The 13816-nt window shown below is 46.4% G+C and overlaps 1 protein-coding gene and 1 non-coding gene across 2 annotated transcripts; both read left to right on the forward strand.

Annotated features, from left to right (window-relative positions):
* Positions 1 to 6772: 6772 nt before the first annotated feature.
* Trnar-ccu (transfer RNA arginine (anticodon CCU)) lies at positions 6773 to 6845 on the forward strand. Its single transcript has one exon. It is a non-coding gene; the product is annotated as a tRNA-Arg (tRNA).
* A 4377-nt stretch (positions 6846 to 11222) lies between these two features.
* Positions 11223 to 12171, forward strand: LOC135399665 (androgen-induced gene 1 protein-like). The gene has a single exon (XM_064631399.1). It carries the CDS (start codon positions 11381 to 11383, stop codon positions 12077 to 12079), a length of 699 nt encoding a protein of 232 aa, XP_064487469.1. The 5' UTR covers positions 11223 to 11380; the 3' UTR covers positions 12080 to 12171.
* The last annotated feature ends 1645 nt before the right edge of the window (positions 12172 to 13816 follow it).

Raw genomic sequence — 13816 nt, forward strand, 5'->3', positions numbered from 1 at the left:
GTATATTCCTTAAAAGCATACGATATGACAGGCTGGGAGTGGTGGCTCGCTCCTGTAATCCAGCTACTTGGAAGCCAGGTCTAGTGGATGGCCCGAGATGGAGTGACTGTCTCGTGTTTCGTGGTGTTTGTAGATTGTCCGCACTAGGCGAGACGCCAATAGGTGGCCGTGTTCTTGCCTCGCCTTGTTTGTTTATTTGTAACGAAAAAAAAAAGAGGTTGTAGGTTGTCCGCACTGGGTAAGACGCCAATGCGGCATTCTTGTCCACAACCTATTTGTTTTCTGAAGGCGAGAAAATTTTCCTTCACACGGTAACATGTGGCGGCCGAGCTGTTCTGAGGCTGTACTGTAAGTTAGAGCGGATATGGGTGGAGCGGTGCGTCAAGGTCGTCGTCTCCGCACCCGTTGCAAAATCAACTACTGGAAATGCATGTTACCTTCCTGTAAAACGTACAGTCTCGCGCAGCAAAATGCCAGTAGCAAACTTGGACGAGGCGGAATCCAGGCCTTCCTCTAAGTTTATTACCAACATGACCTATTCGTTAGACATCCAAAGTCGCTGTGAGGACATGAGCTCAATCTGATGGGCGTTGAATATGTAAACATATCACAAACAAAAACGACGCAAAAGGGAATGGTCAGCTATACACATGCCAGCTTTCAAACCAATCAAAAACAGCAAAATCAGGACTATGGTGGCTGTTCTCTGGAACAGGGCGATGGTTCTGTGCAATATGTGGTCATACGAGAAGGGCGTTTAGAGGGAGGCAGTTCCGATAAAGCCCTTTTTTAGCAAGGTCATTTGGAGAAGGGCTATGCAAGAAGGCAGAATTGAGAACGGGTAGTTTCGATCTCCACCTGGGGGGTTGGTAGGGCTTCTTGGTGCAGTTGGTCTGTCTAGTGTTGCCAACTCTAAGCAAATTCCCTAGGTCCGGGGGATCTGAAGCCTGCGTGAGGAAAAAAGGAATTCCATCGAAATGTAAGCAATTTTACTGCCGCTACACTTGTTCCGAAAATTTCGTGATGTACAATTTTCCCTCGCTCAAGCAAAGGAAAAACGCAACCACAGAAGGACTTGGGCTGATCGCTGATCTCATTCCGTACCGTAATTTTCCCAAGCACCTACGGCAGTTACTCGAAGATCGGCCGCGCTCATGTGCTCCGTGCATCCACTTTCGAACACTACGGTTTTTTTGTTTTCCTTTCGTAGGCTTGCCACCCCTCGCCAGGTCCGCCTTGGGAACTCATGTTTGTTTGTTATCGGAGAGAAACTGATATGAAATTTTGAGTGTACCATGAAATCACGAAGTGCTTCCAGGGGGCGAGGCAAGCGTGCCCCCCACCACCACCACCTCTTTTTTCTGGAGGTGGATGTTGCGGACTGTGTGGGTGATCAGATGCACATCCGAGGCATCTGAGAATAATCATTACGACCTATGACTAGAAGCACACTATTTTCGCAAGCGACCTTGAAGTTCTAGGGAGGCGTACCCTTCTCGGTACGCCCATGGTGATATCGTTTGCTTGTGTTTGTTCTCGACGCCGTCGCCGTTGGTTCAATGAGTAACGTATGAGGCGCCGCTGGACAAATTCGCAGTCTAGCGAAATCTGGTGAAATTTTGCACAAGGTATACAGTGAACCCTCGTTAATATGACCACCTCCATTCCTGCAGATTTTGGTCATAAAGCGAATGGTCATAATAACGAGAGAGCGGTCCAGTGGGGACCAGAGGGCATGCACGGCAGAACAAAACGTATGCATGATGCTGTACAACAATTTATTTAATAAAAAAAGTCTGTCAGCAATGACTGCTTGGAGTTGCTTGCAGTGATCAGCTTCTCTAACTGTACAAGAGTATTATCGATCACGCAAACGTTATTAATGTCATTGTGTTGCTAAAAAAACAATAAGGAAACCTTCAGTGCTTCACTGCTTTAGCAATCCGAGAAGAGGTATGAGTAATCTCGAGGTCAACAACGCCTTGAGTCGCCCTAATCTTTTGCGCCCCACTTTAACTGTGTCACTTTGTTCCTGAGAAACTTAAGCAGCCACTCAAAGGGGTGCGTGATGCGGTCATAATAACGGGAGGATAATACGTGCCTTTGACCCTAGCTGTGCCCCAAAATCTCGGTCATAGTCCGATAAGCGGAATGTCATATTAACGGGAAGGATTTACATGGGGAAAAAACCGTTCCCCAGGAATTCGGTCATAAAGCATGAATGTCAGATTAACGGGGGTCATAATAACGAGGGTTCACTGTATATGTATAGACAGGTAGCGAAACTCCCATACACTGTATACTTTTTTACACCTTCAAAGGTGTGCGCCATGCACGTTAAACCTGGTTGCCTAACATTGTACCTCCGGGATGATATTTTACAAAATTCGGAAGGCATTACAAAAGTTCAGGTGTCAGTGAAAATCTTGCTTTCATGATATCGTGGATATCGTAGAAATACGTGCTAATGCATGTATGCATCGCTACCGATAATCGAGCACGCGCAAGCGTCTACAAAACTGTTCAACAATGTTGAGACTCTGAAAGACTGATTTTTTGAAGGACAGACAAAATGGGAGTGAAGAAAACTAGTGCTAAACCGTACTCCATTATGATGTTACCAGAATTACACCAGAAAGGGCGTGCGCCATGCACATTACTACACCTTTAAAAGTGTGAAAACTGTTACAGTGTAGGGCCCTGCCTCTTCAGATGCCGCCATGATGGAGACTGTCAGCGCCCATCCATCAGTTGCGCGGACTACTACTTTTCTAAATCGATGACATCTGATATGACGTCAGCAGCATGGAGAATAAGTAGACCCTGAAGTTTTCGGGTTTTATATTTTTCCAAATTCGGGGGGTAGAAATCGGGTCATTAAATTGATGTAGAAAATTCATGCAAATTCAGGCAGAAAAATTACCATCAGACTGAGTTCGGGGAGAAATCGGGCATTATTGTAGAATAAACGTTCACTGTACCGTTTATCCAGAGTGCCAGAAGTAAGGGGCAGTCGCATATTTTGTGAGAAACTAGTATGTCGATGCCTTGAGGTGCCTAGCCTAGGTGCAGTTTTGCAGGTAGAAATCGGGTTTAACCCTAGATAGGTGAACCTCAATTCGGGGTGCAAATTCGGGGGAAAATCGGGTTTAACCCTAAAACATCAGGGTCTAAGAATAAGCAGTGCATAATTAGCCATGGCGCGTTTGTGTTCGTGTACTTGGTTTGCGTTGCATTCCCTTCCCCTTCTCTTGACCGAGCCATGCTAATCACCCAGGGCAGCAATACCAGATGAGAACAGAGAAAAATGAATCATGTCAGGTTTAATGACACATATTAGTTCGAAATACATAGAGTTATTACAGGTTCTGATGAAGGGTACGTGATGTCCACAAATAAACAGGAAGTTTCACTTAATGTCCATTGCTTACATAGACCTAAACGTACACGTAGTGATTAGCCGTTTGTATCTTTTTCAATGAGTGGTCATAATAGGTTCGTTGCAAAAAACACGACATCGTTGGTGCACAGCCGATTCGCTAACACTCACGCTATCATGACCGGCCTTGCCATGACGAAACCTATTTTTCGCGGGGCCAGCAACACGGGATGCATAGCACTCATCTGTTCAAGCGTGTTAATCTTGATCTACAGCTTCGACATGTGAACGTCGCTTTCTGTTTAATCAAATAAAGTGTGCGAACTCCGCATTATAACGCACGAGCACACGGCACGGATACAAGAATGCACGGACAAACGAGCTTACTGCTACCTGCTGCTATGCACATGCGCAGTGGAGCAGGGTACGGAAACTTATTCAGGTGATAGACGATTTCGTATAGGTCTACTAGTGGGGCAACAGATAGATTTCCCTATACTAAAATTTAAATACACTATTAGTGCATACAAGACCCAAGCGAGCGTCGTAAATAGTTTTTGTTTACGACCGTACTTGTGTACCAACACCCAGGATCGCTCGAGTCACGAAGATGACAGTGTTGCCGGCAATGCCGGGTCAGATTTGGTTTTTACCCCGCCTTCGCTACCCGGCTAAATCTACCTTGTTTTGCGTCCAATCCCGAGAAAAAAATTCGAATGTTGGTTGACGACACTGGAGTTCGCTGTAGACACCGAGGAGCGGCGATGCGGTCGCGCGGTCGCCTTCCCTTGAATCGGCTGCTTTGATCCTTTCATATTTCATAAACATCTTGTTTATTTCAAAGTTTCAACTATAGGTCTTGTTTCTCTCCGCGCCACGACATTACTGCCGCCGCTGGTCGGGCTGTCGCCACGTGTATCAACTTCGTTTAAACGTTACCTCGGTGAAAAGCACATATAGAACTTAGGTTGTGTGATGAGTAACATCTCTTCCGTCAAACAAAAGCGAGAAAAACGTCCTTTCATGGCCCCTATAAGGGGCATCACGGATATTAAAATAAAACCCGTGAAATGCAGAAAAGGGTACTTGAGAAGGCACCAGCCACGTGCCTCTCCTCTTTTTTTTTTTTCTTTTTTTTTCCCCTTCGCAAGCTTTCTTTTTTAGGCAACGAACAAAGGCACACAACTCACTTTTACAACCTACCAATTCACACCTCGGCCCTTTAACTGATAGTTTATAAGTTAGATCATTCGTTTTATCCAATTAATTAATTACGCATAATGAAAAGTACGGGCGACTACGATACACGGTTGTTAATAACATTCGGTTTAGAGAAAGCCCAGCACAAGACAGGCTCACAAGAACGGGACGAGCTTGTCTTGATTCTCTCTGGTGCGTCTTTGCTCGTCAGTTTTTATGAATGTATTCCAACCACATAGCCCAACTTTGTTTCACTCACGAAGAGCGCGAAGAATTTCTCCCCGAAGTACTCGTCAGAGGGTGTACCACGCCTTCGCGCCATAAAGTCGTGCCAACGCACTGTCTTCGACAATAAATAAATGCCTCGTGAAGCGCGCCTAGATGTCTTTCTTTTCGTTTTTTTTTTTCTACCTGTGAGGTGTTTGGCACGGCAACAGGGAATGCAGTGCACAGCGGAAGCACGCGTGTCGTGGACATCTTTTTTTGTTCTGGAAAAAGGAAGTACATTACAAGGAAAGCATATTCACTACCATGTGTATCACGTCGAAAAGCAACGAAAGCATGTAGCGAGGAAAGACAAACCACAAGCAGCAAAGCACAATCAAGAAATCACGAGGGAAATCACAGCAGCCTTTTTCATTGCTACGCACGGGGACGGTCGATGTGTCAGCACGCCACCGCTCAACCAACGTAGCAAGCCCTGAGCTGGCACAAGATGTATTGCGTAGAACAGTGACGGGCTTCAATATTGCGTTCGCTATCAATTCTTTGTGTACAAACTGATGTGTCACGTGTATTTAAACTCGTATCGTCTAATAAAGTCTGTGAGTTGAGAGTCAGCAGTCGTCCGTGTCGTCGTTCTTCTGTTCGCGTCTTTTTGCTGAAAAGACAAAACACCATGAAAGACAAACTGCGCTGATCCGTGTCTTCAACGAGACTTCACAGTTAAAACGTAGCTTCACCGCATAACACCGCTGGGAGCCAACCGTCATCCCGAATGAGAGCGTTGTGTCTCCTCATTTGTTGAAAATAGAATGGACCATCTGATTCTGGACACATTATACGAAATGCAAAGTGTAGAGAACAGCCGGACCCATCCCCTTTCAACAAACGAGGAAACAAAACGCCACCATTCAGGACGACTGTTGGTTCCGTGCGGTGTCTGTGGGGATTCTGTCGCAGCAGCGTAATATCAACAGAGTGATCCTTTGCATCAAACCCGTACGTAATGCAACGGTTACAATCGTGAATCGAATGTCAGTCTAACTGGCACATATACATAGGGAGTGACTTTTTCGGGTTAAATGCCTTTCTCAGATTCGGGGGTAAAAATCGGGCGCTATTTTTAAATCTGTAATTCAGGGAGAAATATGGCGACAATTGTGCCTTCGGGTGTTTTTGTTTCTCCTCTTGTCTATTAAGTCCTTTCCTAATCTCTCTTTTTTTTCTTTTTTTTCTTTTTTTTTTTTGCGTGATCGTGATTTTCCAGCAGCAATCCCTGAAGGCATAGACAGTGTTGACACACATGGGTGTATTGCTGGGAACGTAAGTGACCCATTCTTACATGTGTTACACGTGGCGACCTTTGTTCGTCTTCAGTGGAAACGTCACTTGAAGATTTCATAGTGACTGGAATTCGGGGGGGGGGGGGGAATAACCGGGCGGAATCGGGTTTAACCCGAAAAAGTCACTCCCTACATGTACAGCATTGTCTGGGTACAGCATGCATAGGCGCCGCCAGGATTTTTTACAGGATTCATAATTTGCGATTGTGTTGCAACAAGCCAAGGGGCAACTGCCCCCCAAACCCCGTGACGGCGCCCCCGTCAGCACGTGTTCCTTCGATTGACGAATACGTGTGAAGAGTGTGTTGAAAAATATTGTGCCACCGAGAAACGGTCAAGAGCTGGTTCACGGTCAACTGACATCGATTCGTCCTACTGGCGACAGATAGTGGCTGTCTAAATGGGTAAAGATTCGCGCGAGCTCCCCGGCACAAAAGCAAATCCGTAATTGAAGAACAACTTGTTTCTTCATTTGGCAGGCGCCCATGCTTTCAGGGATTGTCTTGCCAAGTGCTTTGTCCACGAGTGACAGCGCGCTCTGCGGCATTGCGGTCCTCGCCATAGCAACCTGGAGCAACGCCCAAGCGAATATGTCTCCTCGCATGAAACTAGCGGTAGTTCTTTCAGCGCCCTCGTGGCCCAATGGATAAGGCATCGGTCTCCTAAACCGGGGATTGCGGGTTCGAGTCCCGCCGAGGGTAAAAGTATTCTTGATTTTTTTATTCAAGGCGTACAGAATGGCATGTGGTACGTACGCTGTTCGTGCATGGTACGCACAGTAGGCCAAGGGAGTGCACATCCATCTCTCTTCCCACTTTCCCCGTTTGTGGAGGCTGTAACATCATTGTTTCGGCTTCAAATAAGACACACAAAAAGAAATCGATAACACGGGCCCAATTCAGCCCAGCAACGCTCTGCGCTCAAAGGTCTTCTGACATTTCTGGACACCATCGGACTTCGATCGTTATTGTAAAGGGGCACGTTATTTTATTCCCCCCATTCCACCAAGCACTGGGGTAGAGTATCGCCTGTTGCGATGAAACTCCCCACTCTCCAAGGCCGAAAATAAAGTTGTTGTTGTTGATAACACGGCTAGAGCGCAGGCGAGTTCTTTCTTCCCTGTCTCGGGTTATTGCTGCTCCGGCTATTTTTTTCCCTAATATACTTCACTGGCTTTGCACTGGGCTTTCAGTGGTGAGTTACCATACCCTGACGGAAGGAATCACGTGCTACGTGACCTTCTGACGCCATCCGCTCAATCGTTGCCTGCCTGCGTACTGCTGCTGATGGCCCAATAAGGCCGAAACAACTGTCCAGTACTGGCGTGGCGACGTTTGAGCACCTACATTGTGCTCAAACGACAGTGGCGATGGCGTCAGAAGGTCACGTAACACGTGATTCCTCCCGTCAGGGTGAGATAACTCACTCACTGAAAGCCCAGTGCAAAGCCAGTGAAGTATAAAATGAAAAAAATGAGCTCTTTGGCTGCACGTATAGCATATATTTGTAACTCAAACGTCGCCATGCCAGTACTGGACAGCTGTTTCGGCCTTGTTGGGTCTCATCAACAGTACGCAGGCAGGCAACGTTTGAGTGGATGGCGTCAGAAGGTCACGTAACACGTGATTCCTCCCGTCAGGGTGAGATAACTCACTCACTGAAAGCCCAGTGCAAAGCCAGTGAAGTGTATATATAGACATTATATATAGGCATCATATATATAGACATTATATATATAGAGAGAGAGAGACATTATATATATATATATATATATACATTTTTACCACTCCCTTCTGTAATTCATTGTGACTTGAAGGCAATTGAAGCAATGAAGAAAGATGCCAAAGGAGCTAGGCTAGCGCGATGAAGCTTCTCAGTATAGAAGTACTCCAATAGACGAGTTCAGAAAATCCCAGAGTGCTTAGCGCCGCTTTGAACTGTGGGAGTTTACTAATACGAAAGGAACGGGTGGCCTCCAAACTGTTCCGATTTCTCCCCTACCGGACCATTGTTCACGACGTGTCAAGGTCAGCGAAAGCGAAATGTGAAGGATTATTCTTCGTTCCCAAGCTCACCAAGAGCCCAGGATGCAATGCGTGCGCAAAGAGCACTGGGATTTTCTGAACTCGTCTATCGAGAATGGTAGCGAAGCGATATACCAAAAATACGACCACGTGTTTGACGAGTTATCCTCCTGTGTGGCCACATGAATGTGACATCTCTTCTGTTCAAGTCCTCTCACGTGACAAACAGTCGTAACGTACTGTTTTACCATATCCATGCCAATGATGAGGACGGTGCCCAGAAGAAGAAAGTCTCTGTTCCAAATAGCAGCAGCTCTCGTCCTGAGGCAATTCACTTCATGTTCGACAGTACGATGCTCCGTGGGAAGCAATGACCAATGTCGAGGGACAAGAAACGTATACCTGAGGGTTAAACGTATATAGGCATGTGGTAACGGGACTCATTCCTTCATTTCCCGCTTCACCTCCAGCAATGGGGTAGAGTATCGCCCCCGGCGATGAAACTCCCCAACCATCATCCTGAAATAAAGTTGTTGTTGTTGTACAGTGAACCCTCGTTATTATGACCATAGTCGTTCCCTAAAATTTTGGTCATAATGCGGAATTGTCATATTAACGGGGGAGATTTGCAGAGGTTTCCCTGCATTGTTCCCCAGGGGTATGGTTGTAAAGCGCGTATGTCAGATTATCGGGGGTCATATTAACGAGGGTTCACTGTATAGGCACGACGCGGAAAGAAGGTAGGACGGAACTACACAGACGTCCTGGCTTCTTTCCGCGGCATCTACGTCTGATCCAAACCAACTCGCTCGGATCAGTGTTCTCACGGTCTTTTACTTGTTACTCGACCTCATCTACAATGCATATCTATGCGCACATTAATAAAACGCTACGTCTGTCTATCTCTCATATACTCATATACTGTCTCATATACTCTCTCATATACTGTCTTCCCGAGCTGATTTCGGAAAGGAGGGAAAAGGAGGTTGTTGGTTCGACGCCCCCTGGCATGTAATCTATAAATAGCATTGTCCCGAGGCACTTAGTCATTTCACTAGCCATCAATCACGAGTACGAATCCTATCTCCCCTCTCTCTCGCTCTTCCGCCAGAGTGCCCGTGATTCGACTGTCAGTCTGTCACCTTACTCAGCGTGGATGAAATACAGCTGCATCTCAACAGTAAGGAGAGAACGCGGACTAACTCATTGAACTGCCCTAGAGCAACACCACCTAGATACAGAAAGCCTGCGCGCTCGTCGACGCGACGTAACAATTAAGAGTCAGCCAATCAGGATCGTGTTTTCAGCGGCCGAAGCCAATCACGAAAGTGCTTTCAGCGGTCGTGGCCATAGAGAAGAACCACCGTCGTCTGCCAGTTGTGATTGAACGTCCCCGCGTACTAAATGGGAAAACTTGGAAATAAAGCGCAAAACGGTCTCAATCTTTCTCAAAGCTGATTTTCTGGAAAGCGTCTCGCACTTTTTATCTAAATATTTAGGTCTGCAGGTTCCAGGTGAGCTGCAATCATTTGCGGGTTCCTGAATTCGCAGAACGGTGAATAGCTGTAGCAGACGAATTCTGACTCTAAATTGAAAGGGGGAGAGGAGGCAATGCGGAGGCTTCCTCTGCCTAGGTGGGGGTGTTGCCTACAGAAGCCCTCCGTCGACCTGCAAGACAAGTCCCATACAACCGATCCTCTCGCAGCGCGAGATTCCAAATCTTCAACCAGTTCCCTCCGTGGAAGGTGTGTAGAAAAAGCCACTCACGCGCGGACGACATTCAGATATTCAGCGCGTACTTCGAGCCCAATGAGCTGCGTTGGAGAATCTGACGCGTTCGTACCCGTGCTGAAATACCCGTGGGTGCTCGCAAAAATCTACTAGAGTGAAATTTCACATCATTTCACGTTTAGAGCAAACACGAGATGGCAGCCAAGGAAACGAGGCGGCAGAAACGTCATTAGCAGAATCTACACGGTCTTTCCACATCTTTTCGGATGTTTCCGAAAGTCTGTCAGGCCCTCTACAAGTAATATCAGCGCTAGCGTCGTGTCATCCACCAGCTAATTACTACGTGCCTTCGTACCATTTATATACCATGTCACACGCACGCACCTATATTCAGTGGCCTGAGGGGCCCTGACGACCAAACAGAAGAAAGCTGCCGCCTATAGAACAATCTAGTGAAGAATTAGGAATGACATCATATTTCCAGGCAAGTGAGTATCGACATAAAATTTTGGGGCATAATACGTCCTCTAACATCCCGACACTGCATCTGTATTTGTTTTATCTTCGTTACAGACCCTGAAGTTTATCTTGGCGAACCGTGCTACTTTGATGCAGAACAGAGTCCTCTGTTTCATTAACGTCAGCTCTCCCCTTTGGGCCAAAACACAAAGCACGCTGGAGTATAGGTCCGTGGCCTTTGGCATCGTGGCGCTCGTTACTCAATCACTAGTGCTTTTAGTTCGTTGCCGACACCTTGACACATCATTTTTGCATTCCTTCCGGTTAGGGACATCCCCCTCTATATCACTTTCTGTTTATCAGTGATGGCCAGTAGTTGACTACATGTAGTTAAACTACTAGTTAAACTACCTGATTGTAGTTAAAAAGTAGTTATCAACTACTTGCAGAAATGTAGTGGCAACTACTAGTTAAACTACTATTTCGAGTAGTTGCCTATAGTAGTTAGGTTACTGCAGGTGCCAACTACTTCCGATTTTTCCGCAAGCTTTACGGCACGACTGTGCTTCCGACTTTTACCTTGAGCTACTTGTTTGATGAGAATGGAGGTGCAGAGCAATTGTGCTGTGCATGTGTACTAAATCTTGTACTTTTATCACTGCTTGTGATTCATATGTAGGTGTCTGAGAACACTAAAGAATGAGATTGGTATTGATGGACAACGTTAGTAAGTAGTTACAGATGTAGTTAAAATACATTGCAGTAGTTACCGAAGTAGTTTTAACTACCTGCCCTGAAAAGTAGTTGAACTACTAGTTAAACTACTCTAGAAGTAGTTAGTGGCCATCACTGCTGTTTATAGAGTTACCTGGAGTCCTGGTTTTTCGTGTATCACGACCACTAAGCGAATGTGAGGATGAAGAACAAGAACACTACGTGATCACGCGCCGCATTGTCACGAGCAACGAACTTTTGACAGCACGGCAGCCAAAATTTCTGCTCGCATCTCCGCAACTGCCAGGATGGTCGCGACAGTGGTAAAACTATTCCACCTGTTCGCGTTCATGCTTTACGCCTTTTGCATCTACTACTTCAAGTTTCACCTGGACATACCTCAGAGAAGCGCCAGTCAAAGGCGCTTCGGACGTTACAAGTTCCTCACGCATTGGAACCTTGCCTTACAAACTGTCGTCTTCTTCGTGTGCTGCGTCATCGACTTCCTAGGGGTTTCTAGCAGCAGTCGATTAACCCGTATACGCGATCACGTGATCCTGTCAATATCCGTCCCCGTATGCATGTTCGTCACCACCTTCTTCTGGTCCTTGTACTACATCGACCCCAACTTCATGTTCCCGCCAGTGCTGTCACTCTACTACCCTTCGTGGTTGAACCATATGGTGCACACGGTTCCTCTCGTGTTGATCGTGATCGAAATATGGCTCTACCGCCATCAACAGCCGTCGCGGGAGGCGGGCGTTACGAGTCTTATGTGCTTCAGCGCAGTCTATGTATTGTGGATGCAGTACCTCGGTATAGTATATAACATCTGGGTTTACTCCGTCCTGGAAATACTGTCATTCGGCGAATACGTGCTCTTCATAGCGTTTAGCGGGTGCGTTGTGCACGTGTTTTACATTTTCGGAGAGAAGCTCAATCTGACCTTGTGGCATCGCGACGTCAATTCGGACCGAGGACAGAGTCCCGGTGGACCTGATAGGTGAATAGGGCATGCGATTGTTTCTGACTGGGCTCTCCGGAAAGAATGCGTTTCGATAGCAAAATCTGAATAAATTGTGCGTGCTTTATAAAGCTACATGTGTTTACTGTCTCTCACCTATGCTCGCTTTATGGTTATGGGAATTAAAGTCTGTCAGACTCTCTACATGTAATATCAGCACTAGCGTCATGTCATTCACCAGCAAATTACTACGTGTCTTCGTACCATTTATACCGGGGGTATCAAACACGCGGCTTGCGGGTCACATGTCGCACGCACGCAGCTATTCAGTGGTCCGAGGGCCCTTGACGACCGAACGGAAGAAAGCTGCCGTCTATAGAATAATCTAATGAAGAATTAGGAATGACACCATATTTTCAGTCTTTTTAAGGCTGCAGTATGTATAAACGAATAAAATAAATAAAAATAAATAATACAGGTATATATGAGACGTACAGAGGTAGAAAATCCAATGAAATGGTGCTGGAAGGAGATTCCTGAGGACGAGAGCCGTGGATATTTCGAACATGGACTATTGTGCTGGGCAACTGATACCAGGCAAGAAGCCTCACGCCCATGCTCAACACATAATGCTTTCATGGCCTTGTCTTGTTGTTGAGGGCTGGACCAAGGTCCAAGAATCTTGTAGAAGCTGAATGGACGGTTGTCAAGTTTTTCCAGTGTCGTTGGAAGTTTTTTTTTTCTATGTTTCTCAAACACCGGGCAATGCATTATGACGTGGTGCGTATCTTCAGGGACGTTGCAGGTTCTGCAGAATGGGGAGTTTGCTAGCTTCATTTTGTGAAGGGTTTTTCTTGTATATAATTGTCCCAGTCGGGTTCAGTGAATAGCTGTTTGAATAGTTCTGTCTAGGCTGACCGGGATATTTGTTGTCAGACCTGGATCTATTGTAGAGAGGTAATCTGCGGGCCGTAGAGATGCCTTCCAGAGGTTTCTAGTGAGTTGTTGAATTGTGTTCTTCAGGTGGATTTTGCTGTCGGCCTTTGAGAAGGGTATGGCACTAAGCCTGGTCTTCTGCAATGCTGCTTTTGCTGCCTTGTCGGCAACCTCGTTGCCTGGAATTCCGCAGTGGGAGGGGGTCCACTGTAGAGTTAGATTGTGTCCATTTTGTATGACCTCTTGGAAGGTGACAATAATTTTATAAACCAAAAAGTTGTTGTCACGCTGTTTGGTGATTGCCTGTAGGGCTGATTTGGAGTCGGTGCATATTAGCCAACCGGCATATCTAGCCGCTACTAAAGAACAAATGTAAAACAAAACCAATAGTAGATGTGATGCTCGCTACAGAGTGTCACGTATGATAGCCACTGCCATATTGGCGAAACTCACAAGAAATGGAGCTGCAGGCGCCCTTTTGGACAGCCACCAAGTTCCAACTCCCGCTCAGTTAGTGAAGAAGAAGAAGATGCTCAACACACGAGCACTGACACGAGTGCGAACACACGCATGGAATACGTGTGAAAGGTGCACTGAAGATGAGGTAAACATAAGTAGTGGGCACTAGTGAAACATTGTCTGTGCATCACTGCTACGACGCGGAGATTAGGGAATAGTGCAGATAAGAATTGGTGGGTAATTTACTGCAAATTGAGCGCACCAGATAGTCGACTAGAACATAGTATTGCCGCGGAACAACGCCGGAATTGTCAACAGGATGCCGCGTTCGCAGCAGCTACCGTCAGACACTCCGGGGCGAAGAAGTCCGGGTGATAACTCCAAT

The sequence above is a fragment of the Ornithodoros turicata genome, chromosome 7 (assembly GCF_037126465.1).
Source record: "Ornithodoros turicata isolate Travis chromosome 7, ASM3712646v1, whole genome shotgun sequence".
Taxonomy (NCBI): domain Eukaryota; kingdom Metazoa; phylum Arthropoda; class Arachnida; order Ixodida; family Argasidae; genus Ornithodoros; species Ornithodoros turicata.

Bases quoted from the DNA above. Each gene is read 5' to 3' on its own strand.
- LOC135399665 (XM_064631399.1), top strand. From the start codon at position 11,381: ATGGTCGCGACAGTGGTAAAACTATTCCACCTGTTCGCGTTCATGCTT.